General features: G+C 38.9%; 1 protein-coding gene across 1 annotated transcript in view; it reads left to right on the top strand.

Moving 5' to 3' along the window:
* Positions 1–1,004: 1,004 nt before the first annotated feature.
* LOC126184566 (dnaJ homolog subfamily B member 9-like) overlaps positions 1,005–11,038 on the top strand; it is a 43,201-nt gene continuing 33,167 nt past the window's right edge. Inside the window, exons 1-3 of the mRNA XM_049926995.1 lie at positions 1,005–1,162; positions 6,586–6,831; positions 6,987–7,222. Of these exons, the coding sequence (XP_049782952.1) occupies positions 6,603–6,831; positions 6,987–7,222 (465 nt within the window). The 5' untranslated portion in view covers positions 1,005–1,162; positions 6,586–6,602. The remainder of the gene's footprint in view (positions 1,163–6,585; positions 6,832–6,986; positions 7,223–11,038) is intronic.

The following is an 11,038-nucleotide window of genomic DNA, read 5'->3' as shown; positions in this document are numbered from 1 at the left end:
TCTCATTTTGTGCTTTTTTCTGCTGTCAAGATCACTATGATTAACGAAGTAGTCACTGTAGCGATGGTTAAATGTTAAAAAAGAAAGACCTCTTGGCGCATCAATCTCATTGAAGAGTTCTAGTTACTGTTTTTTGAAGTATTAGATATTAGGTGTTGACAATATTACCTTGGCCAAAGTTGTCGTAACCAAGGCTCGTACTGATTGCTAACAATTATTACCACTTCAGTCACTTTTTCTGCCTTTTTAAGATATCAGGTCTTCGGTAAAGGACATTTTGGCTGAATTGTTCGAGAACATTTCATTCAGCGTTTTCTGCACCTCAGAAAAGCCTAATGACTGATAAGATAGATGGCTGGGTGTAGTTTATTCATAAAATATTCTGTTTTTCTGCACTGTTTCCTTCGATAGGTCTGATATTCCCCTTCAACTTGAATGCAAATGGCATATAGTATAAAGTATAGTATAAAGCCACATTATAGTAAATACGAAAAACTAAATATACAAATATCTCAACATGTTACAGTTCCAACAAATATGCGGGTGTGTGGAAATTCCTATTCTGTCATGTGGCCAGGAAACTGATCTTTACAAAAGCCGGCAGCCACTTAGTGCGTAATTCATGTAAATGAGAAATAATTATATGAATTATTATGATAATATTCTTTAAAACTAATTTCCAGCAACTGACGGAATAACACCAAAAAAAATGATACTGTTCCGAAACTCGGGAGGGAAAAGGGGAGATGGTGCTGGGTTAAAACCGTGTATGAGACCTTGAAACGTGCTCGAATAGTTCAAGTGAAGGAACGCTCTTTACCAGGTGCAAGTATCCGTGTTGGAAACTTTGTGCGCTAAACAGTTTCAGCCTACCGGTAAGTTAATGTAAAACATAACACTTCAAAAGTACCGCGTACCTGGCGAGCATGCGCATTGCAATCCGCATGCTGCAGAAGTATCTTCAGCTGACCTTTGTTGCTGATGAAGAGCTATTTGATTGGTCCACAACACCCAGCCGCTATTGGTCGCCTGAGGTATACTCGGATTAAACTATTGCATCATATGCGTATCTGAAGGTTATTAAAATCGAATGCTGTCCCACAGTTCAGTACGTGCTGTCGCGACGAATATACTATGTGAAAGTGACAGTCGGAGAAAGTAGGTAAGTTAAGTAAGCAGTGTATTCTTGTTGTACTATAATAACATCGTAATCCGTCTCTAGATTTTATCTAACGTGGAATTACTCGCAGCAAATAAAGGAGAACGGGAAACACCTCCGTGAGTACTGTTGCGTGGTGACAATAATAGTGTATAAATTTGTAACACGCTCGATGACATGTAATTAAGAATAAATTGTATCAGACGTACTTCTGAGGCAGCTGACGGTGCGTCAAAAAAATAAATAAACTGCAATGCGTGTTTTGATCGAAGTGACAGCTTGTACTTGCAGCATTAGTAGGTGTACTATAAGCAGTGCTGAGACAGGAAGAACGTGCCCTCGAGAAATATAAAGCAGGTTATTTCTTTCTCCCAACAGCAAGTGCTAGTATCACATCATCGTTTCTTACGAAAAATGATTGTTACAAGTTTGATGAAATCTCATCACCCGTTGTATATACAAAGACAAATTAGTGTCAGATATACTCTCCTGGAAGTTTAGCGAGCAGTTTAATTGATTTTGTATAACTGTTTAACTTCATCATGTGTGAACGTTAACGTCAGCCCCTTTCAAAGGCAATGTCATAGTATCTATTGATTTTTTGTAACATAGTTCAGTTATTTTTCTATAACATTAGCCATTTGGTTGGACTGGTGCAATCCTCCCCCACCTCCTCTGTGGTGTCATTTTGATTTCGTTATACATTTTAAACTGCATTGTTAAATACAAAGTATCAGTCATTTCAGTGTTTACATAAGCCACAATGGCATCCAGCATTGTTTCCTCTAATGCCTTCAAATTGAGAATGACTCTGGGCAACTTTGATACATGGGTTACAATGTCACAAAGACTGAGACAGTTCCTTACATACACATTGTTTTACTCAGTAGTCCATCTGAGCTTGTTTTCTGTCAACAGAGTGTGATAAGTAACTAATATCCACTGTCCTGTCATATTGTTAGTCTCAATAAATAACTCCCGTGATTTAATGACATTGTTTGTCACTAAAGCATCTGTCAGTCCACAAAATTTGTTTGTATGGCATTCTTTTAATTTATATGTATTGATTATGCGATTCATTTACTACCTTGACATAGTGAGTCACATCATTTTGATCTCTGAACTATTTCCATAACTTGTTGCAGCATATGTCGTTTTAAGGTTTAATTCACATTATTGTTTAGATAGGGTATCATTATGAAAAAAATACCAACTCAGAAGTTTTTGAGTAACAGAAAAATAATATTGTTTTTGTCCCCACTGAATTTAAGACAAATTGATGTTTCTCATTGGCTCCTGTTATCTCAAATGCGTATAGGTGGTCTGAAGTGCTCTGTCAGTGTATGCAGACTTTTCCTCTTTCATCGAATTTGCTCTTCTCTTGTACTTTTTGGTGTTATAAATGTATTCAGGATGTCATTTTAATTTTGAAGAACTCCCCTGCTTTGCATACTGTATTTATTTCATTATTGCAAGGTGAAGCTGTTATTTCTCCCATGTGTTGCATCATTTATGTGGTTAGTGATATCTTTCTAATACATTCTGTAATTTGGCTATTGTTTTTCAACTCTTGTCAGTTTGTAGATGGTCCCTGCTAATTTTCTTATAAATGAACATGTTACTCATTACAATGCACACTATTTCAGGTAATCTGGTTTAGGAAATTCTTGGAATCCAAAACGGTCTTTGGTACCCAAACTTTTCATTTATTTTGTGACCAGTTTCGAACTGTTAAATCCTCAGATGTGTCTACAAAAGGCAAAAAGAATGTGCAAACTTATCAATGAAAGCATTACGGTAGGATGTAACAGTAATGGCAGTAGTGCTAACATAGATCACCTCAGATGCAGGTTTACTAATTTAGGAAGTTGGGTATGTTGGCTTTTAGCTGCTCTACAGATCATGTATGTTAACACTTCTACCAATATCGGTACTGTTTTATACCATCATAATGCTCTGGTTGGTATGGTTTCCACATTCTTTTGCTCTTTCCTAGACATGTCTGATGATCATCTGACAGATTGAAATCAGTCATAAAATAAAAGAACAATTTTGCAGTTAAAGACTGTTTTGCATTCCGCAAGATCTTAAAGAGTGGGTCACTTTATACATCAATCGATTGTCACACTTCATTATTAATTTGGTTTTCGTCCTTTCTTTTCTTAGGCGTGTTCAGAATGTCAAAGGTAGACTTGAAATATTGAAGAGATATAAATTGTTTTTGTTACTATGTGAATTGCAGGTTTACAGAAGCAATACAGGAAATAGTGGTAAATTACACAATTATGAGAAAAGGCGTGGCAACACAAAACTCAAGATTTTCATTTTATAGGGGTTGGGGGGGGGGGGGGAGGGGCAGAAGCAGCAGCTCTGGTGGGAGATAGACTGATGGGTTAATGGAACACCCAAACTTAACTTCTCACCTTTATTGGATATACTTTGCATTCTGTAAGTCTCACCTTGAATGCTCATGTATTTGTAAAACTGATAGTACTTTTATTGTTAAATATATTTTACATCATTAGGTATTTTGAGACAAAAAAAGTCACATCACATATGAATAAATAAAGAAATAAGTAAACAGTAGAGCTTTGATGTTTAAGGGCCTCATTTTTCTTCTTCTGGTATGTGACAGAAAGAACACAAGAAACTTTTAATGATATTTCTAGACAGGAGGTGGTAATGCATGAAGAAGGATATCAGAAGTTGACAAAGACAGCTAATGTTTAGTATTATTTTAACACTATTAAGCTTGTAAAATACTCAGTTGTTCTCTGTGCTGAGTGACTATTGTTTTTCTGAGGCCTCAGCAAGATCCATAGCTTATTTTTTTATGCTTAAGTGCTGCACATTTATGAGGTTATTAAGAAAAAGCAATTTATTTTCCTCTCTGCTAAAATTACTAATTGCAAAAGCAAGTGAGAGACCACATTCAAAAATATTTTTATTGTGAAACTGTCACCAGGACACAATGATTTTAAGAAGCCATTGCTTGCTCTTACCATTGAAAATGGAATGTAATGTAATACCTTTCTTTTTCTACAATTAGTTTGGAAATGTTGTGATTTTATTATTTTGCATAATGTTAATAAACGTACAGTATGTGTCCTTACCGTCAGAGTATTGATTTGTGTGTGTGTGTGTGTGGGGGGGGGGGGGGGTGTTAGAAAAGCTCCAAACAAGCTGGTTTTTGCACTTTTTATTCTGTCTCTTTATGGTATAACAACAACTAAAACTCTCTGACTATGTATAGAAGAAGTCAGTCACGATGTGCTGTTAGATTCTGGTGTGTAGATTGTTGATTAATTTGCAATTTTGTACTGATCAGTTCCACCTAGCGTTACTGGACATCGAGCTTTATACCTGCTGTAATAATGTTGTGATGTGTGTAAACTGAAGTAGAACAGAACACTGACAATATTTATGTGCTTCCATTTTTTATATTTAGGTTGGGGGAACAGCTGATATGTAATTTGCAACATGAAAGTTGGGTTGTGAGTTGGCAAAGCCAATGAATGTGATGTCATAGTAATAATTATGATACTTGTTGTATTGCATAATTGATTTCCATGAGTTCTTTAAATTTTTATATTATTTTTATTTATCCTTTTCTGCTGTCGTGCATCGGAGAAGATGAGTGCCATTTTTAAGTTATATACTTCTATAGAGAATTGTCTACACAACATAGAAACTATTGTCATGAATGGTTAATTTATTTTCTGCCAAGAGAAATTAACTATGCAAAACAGGGTTAAGAAGTGTGGAGTTATGTGAACAATGCGAGCCTTAGGTATATTCTTTGAAGTGAAGTGTACTGTCACATGTTACGTAGATGGCATCTGGGATATTTTGGTTAGTATGTCTCATCTGTAAATGTTGCTCATGGTTTTTTGTTCATATGGTAGTATGCCAGTTAGTTTTTGTGGATTGTGGCTTATGTCACATTGTTCACTAGACCTATATAGGTTTGTAGGAGATAGTGATCCATTGAAGGGAACAAGTTCTTGGAATGTTGTCTAGTGGACCTGTATGGACTCTTTTTGAAGTCGAGGTGGCAGACTGGCTTCTAGGTTAAATTGGAAGGTGACAAAGTATGAGTTGGCAAACCCAACAAAAGTTTCACAACAAAGAACTGTCTTTGTTAAACAATATTTATCTGTGTTGTAGTCAAAGAGCAAGGTTAGGTTGGAAGACGACAGTCTGGTTGCAAGTTGTTGAAGCCAATGAATTTGTTAAGACAGTGCTTTCTTTTTAATACACCTTGTACATTCCAAAGTTACATTTACATCCTTGATGAAAATTGCTATGTTTCCCACTGTGATCTGATATATTCAAGCTTTTAATATGTTTGAAGGCATTAATAGTAAAGTCGTACCCATCCAGAACCCTCTATTCCTATGAGGTCCCATTAATTTTCATTTTGTTAATGCTTTATGTTAGTAACATCATCCATTGCATGTATTTCAGCCATGATAATTGCATTGTTTGTCAAAAGGAGCAGTATCACATTGTTAACTAATCTGGAGACGTGCAACAAATTACATAAGCAATATTCTTGACTGAAGAGAGGTGTTAAGTTTTTGAAAACTTAATTACAAAAAGTAAATGAAATTAGTGTGGGGATACTCAAATGGTCAACTGGATGCTGATGGGGGGAAAATAAAAATATTTGCCTTTTAAGTACTGTTACATAATGAAACCTAACATCTCATTATGCTGCTGTTATTTTATTAATCAAATGCTAGGCATGAGTGAGAAATGGCACATTCATCTCAAAAGAAAAAGTAAATATGGATATAATAGAGGGAAAAATTCCACGTGGGAAAATATATCTAAAAACAAAGATGATGTGACTTACCAAACGAAAGTGTTGGCAGGTCGATAGACACACAAATATACACACAAAATTCAAGTTTTCGCAACCAACGGTTGCTTCATCAGGAAAGAGGGAAGGAGAGGTAAAGACGAAAGGATGTGGGTTTTAAGGGAGAGGGTAAGGAGTCATTCCAATCCCGGGAGCGGAAAGACTTACCTTAGGGGGGAAAAAGGACAGGTATACACTCACACACACACCCATATCCAACCACACATACACAGACACAAGCAGACGGTCTTTACAAATGTCTGCTAACACAGGCACAGAGAAAAACTCTGGTATGGTGCATGATACATTAGTAGATTTGAGAAATATATGCACATCCTTATGTCTTTAATTTTATGGTATGTTGTTATATCCATTCATATAATGAGTGCCAGTTAATATATGAATTTGACACTGTTAAATAAAGTTAATGAAAATAAATAAGTAACTATTACTCTTATCATTAAACACTGGATTAGAAAATGCATTACTGTAAGTCTTAAGAGATGTTTGTGAATAATTTAGAATTTGAGCCCATTTATTAATTTTTGTTTGCAATTTACAGTGCTCTGCTTCTTAAACATGAAGTCTGAGAAGATTTTGCTGTATTTTACACTAGCATCGTTCGTACATTTTGCCTTAATAGCACCAATTACAGCAAAAGAGAGAGATTACTATGAAGTCCTTGGTGTACAGAGGACTGCTTCAGACAGAGAGATAAAAAAAGCATTCCGAAAACTTGCAATTAAGTATCATCCTGATAAAAACAAAGAGAAAGGTGCTGAAGCAAAATTTCAAGAAATTGCACAAGGTTTGTTTTAATGAAGTAAATTTTTTGACTAATTTCAGCTATAACAGTCAATAAAATGTATGTTGCTGTTATATGCCATATCATGTTGTTACTGTATTTATTTAAATGCCAGAGGATGCTTAAAATAAATTATATATATATTGTTCTTTTTACAGCTTATGAAGTTCTCTCTGACCCAGATAAGAGACGAAAGTATGACCAGTTTGGAAGTGCAGCATTTGCAAGTGCTGGTGCCGGTGGTGGTGGTGGAGGTGGTGCACACCATTTCAATTTTGATGACTTATTCCAAAGTGACTTTGGGAGACATACATTTAATTTCAATCCTCATTCACATATGTTTCATCATGAGCAACCACACAACTTCTTTAGCTTCGATGATTTATGGGAAGAGGTATAGTTTCCTGTTACAATGATTCTAAATTAGATATAAAGTATAATTTATCGTGTAGCTGTACTGCAAGTGTCAATTAGATTTAGTAGTTTGAAAATAGTACTGGCTGGACAATGACACCTTTATTTTGGCAGCTATGACTGAAACAGTCCCATTAACTGCTTACCGGTACATGTAATGCAAATTTTAAAATGTGTAACAAAATTATCAACTTTTAATTCGAAGGTCACTAAGTTCTTTTTTTTTTTCCACAATGTACAAAGTAGAGCAGTGGTTAAGACCCTGGACTGGGAGTCACTGGGTTTAATGAATAACCCAACCATCTTGGTTTTATGTTTTCTGTAGTAGTTTCCCCAAATTCACTTAAGGTAAACGCTGTGACAGATCCTTCAAAACTGCTTCGGCCAAATCTCTTCCCCACCTTGCTTATCTGAACTAGAAATCCAGTTGAAGTTTACTTGACACTGGTAAGATATTAAATATCAAAGTTATTTATTTCTAGTCTTCACCATCCTCCCCCTCTTTGGACCATTTCAGTCCAACTTAGAAATAAAGCTCTTTTAATGGGGGTAATGCAGGGGAGTTTCCCAAAGTGGTGCACAGTCCACCTAGTGTGTGATTCTATCTGAAGCATCTTTCGTGTGTGTGTGTGTGTGTGTGTGTGTGTGTAAAATTAGATACACAAAACATAGATTGGTAGCCAGTCTTTGTGACGGGTTCATCAGGTACCTGCACATTCGTAATGCAAGACAACGCAGGGAAATGTTTGTACCAGAGTTGAAAACTGCCCATGCATGCCAAGGAATGTGTGCCTGTCAAGTCTGTGGCACAGGTCCTCCAGGTAGCTGCTGTTGCAGTTAGGTGGCACTCATGGGGAGAACTAACGCTTGGAGTGGGTGGCTGTGTGATGGATAATCTGCAATAAAGATGATTAAACTTTCTCATGCTGATGGCTGCAAGACCTTGGCGAGCTCCTGAAGAGAACAGATCATTTCAATGGAGAAATGTGTGACCCAAGACTTTTCCTTCCCTGGCTATGCCATGGGTGGAAATCTGATTCAATACCTAGTTTGTACCTCAACTCAGTCTTTTTTTATCACACACCCATTGATTTTTAATCACAAATCCCTTGACTTTTTTATGAACATGTTGACAAACACTTGTGGGGAGCTAACCTCAGTTAGCAAAATGTGAAACTACCCTATCCAGATTAAATGGGTGACCCCTACTCAGTCTCGGGAATTACTCTTCTGTGAGAATCTTTGATACTACTATCACCATCTCTCTTCAGAAATGTCTCAAGGTCGTCTAAACTATAATTTTCCATCATGATCTCACATTGCAAACAGATAAAGAACTGCATGCAATTTTGGAACAATGAGGTGTCCACAAGATAAAAAGCAGGCAATGGAGCTGTTATTTTTGCTTACCTATGTTACTCAAAAAGATAAAATTAATGATTTACCTCTTCCGTTTAAAGTTCTGAGTTCTATGTCTATAGCAAGTATAAAGACATCCAAATATCCCTGAACATTGGGCCTTGGTCATTGTCTAAATGGCATCTATTTGTGAGGGGGACAGGATCCTCTCCACCCCTCTGTTTCTACTGCAACCAGATTGGTGACCACAACTCCAGACCCCTATCAGAAAAGATTCCAACTTGACCAGCATTACACAACCAGATACCTCCAGCAACCCCCCCCCCCCCCCCCCCCCCAAAACATAAATCCCATCTCGAATCAGAGACCTCTGTAAGGAGAATAAAAATAAAGAGGACAGAAGACAAGAAAGAAGTCTGAAGATCTGGTGGATCCAGCAGCACTAGACCCCCACCCCCATCCTCCACAAATGATATTGAAATTACACATGTCAATATTGTTTCTATTTAATGTGTGATGGTGAGCAGAGGCCAAAATGTGACCTGTCCTTCCCACCTCACCTGGGTATTCACACAGCCATCATTCAGCAGAACTGTAGCGGTTATTTTCACCACCTAGCGTAACTTGAAAAGCTACTATCATTTTATGCAACAATATGTGTTGCCTTTCAGGAAACTTTGTTCCCTGAAATGTATCCTCAACCCTATATATTTGCCACGTCTATTTAAAAAACAGAGTTGGCCCTGAATGAGCATTAGATAGTGTCTCTACATTGGGCCTCCCTAACATTTTTTCTGATCAGTACTGCATTAGACACTGTGGCTGTTCACATAGGGACAACTATCTCTTGGAGTTCCCCCCCTGCGGGTCTGGGGGTTAGAACAGGCCCGAGATATTCTTGCCTGTCATAAGAGGTGACTAAAAGGTGTCTCTCACGTTTCAGCCTTTATGTGATGGTCCCCTGTCGGGTTTGACCTCCATCTTTCTATATTTTCCTGAAGAACGAGCCAATTGGGGAAGGACGCCTTAAATGGTGCATCGTGTCATCGTCCATTGAGATCGTTAGCCCACTTTCTCATCATCGCATTGCAGTCCCACTCATTCTCCATCTCTTGTGCAAGGACACCTTCCTGGGTGCATTTTCCACCATGCACGATGGAGTGTCGCTTTCTGTGCCGATGATGACCATGGACTTCTTAGCACCTCATATCCAGCACTGTAGCCAGTCTGTTGAGGTGGGGCCACCATGTACCCTGTTGGTTGTAGCCCCCTGACAACACACGGATTGCTCTGTTGATGTATGCGCCGTTAACTCCCCACGTATGCCATGGACTAGATGCCCATCTCTCTGGTGCATTGGGACTCCTGGCAATGGCCATCCTGCCAGGTGGCCCTTGCTGAGGCTGGGTGGTGCCCATGGGGATGGCACCTGGTCAGAGTGGGTGGCATCAGGGCAGATGACACACCATGAAGCGTAGTACGTCATCTCTTGCTGGCGGTCCGCCACCAGCAGTCTCTAAGTGGGCAAAGTCTAACTTCACTGCTAAGAAATATGACCCCAAATCATTCCCCTCCCTGGCCACACCACGGGAGGAATGCCAGGTTAAGGATGGCAGTGAGGCTTATTCGCCCCAGTACCTTGTATGTACAAGAGTTAATGGGGAATTTTTCATGTCCATGAAGCCTCAGTTTTTTGTGGGGCATTTGGAGGACAAGTTTAGGGAGGTGGAGGGCCTGTCCAAAATGCGTTCTGGGTCAGTCTTGATAAAAACAGCATCCTCTGCCCAGTCACGGACATTACTCGCTTATGACAAGCTGGGGGATGTTTCTGTAACCATCACGCCCCGTAAGAGCTTAAATATGGTCCAGGGTATTGTATTCCACCAGGACCTTCTTTTGCAGTCTGACGATGAGCTGCATACCAATTTAGAGTGGCGAGGTGTTCATTTCACCCGGAGCGTCCATCAGGGTCTGAAGGATAATCTGGTTGCCACCGGTGCCTTCATCTTGACCTTCGAGGGTGACACATTGCCTGAAAAGGTCAAGGTTGTGACATCAACCCATACATCCCTCCCCTGATATGGTGCTTTAAGTGCTGGAAGTTCGGCCATATGTCTTCCCGCTGTACTTCCAGCACCACATGTTTAGATTCTGAGTGTCCATCGCATCCTCTTACTACATGTGCCCCACCTCCCATCTGTGTCAACTGTGGAGAGCACCATTTTCCTTGGTCACCAGACTGTAGGATTTCACAGAAAGAGAGGAATATAAGCCCCCTGGACTGACTGACATACACTGAGGCTAAGAGGAAATTTGAGCACCTGCATCCTGTGGCTATGACCTCCTCTTATGCCGTCGCTATGAGAACAGTTGTCACCCCTCAGTTCCTCGCATTCCTATCACCTCTCAGAACCAGAAGACTACACCTGCCCCCTTG

The sequence above is a fragment of the Schistocerca cancellata genome, chromosome 4 (genome assembly GCF_023864275.1).
Source record: "Schistocerca cancellata isolate TAMUIC-IGC-003103 chromosome 4, iqSchCanc2.1, whole genome shotgun sequence".
In the NCBI taxonomy this organism is placed as follows: domain Eukaryota; kingdom Metazoa; phylum Arthropoda; class Insecta; order Orthoptera; family Acrididae; genus Schistocerca; species Schistocerca cancellata.
The sequence above is the reverse complement of the archived record's forward strand: the minus strand, read 5'-3'. Positions and strand labels throughout refer to the sequence as shown.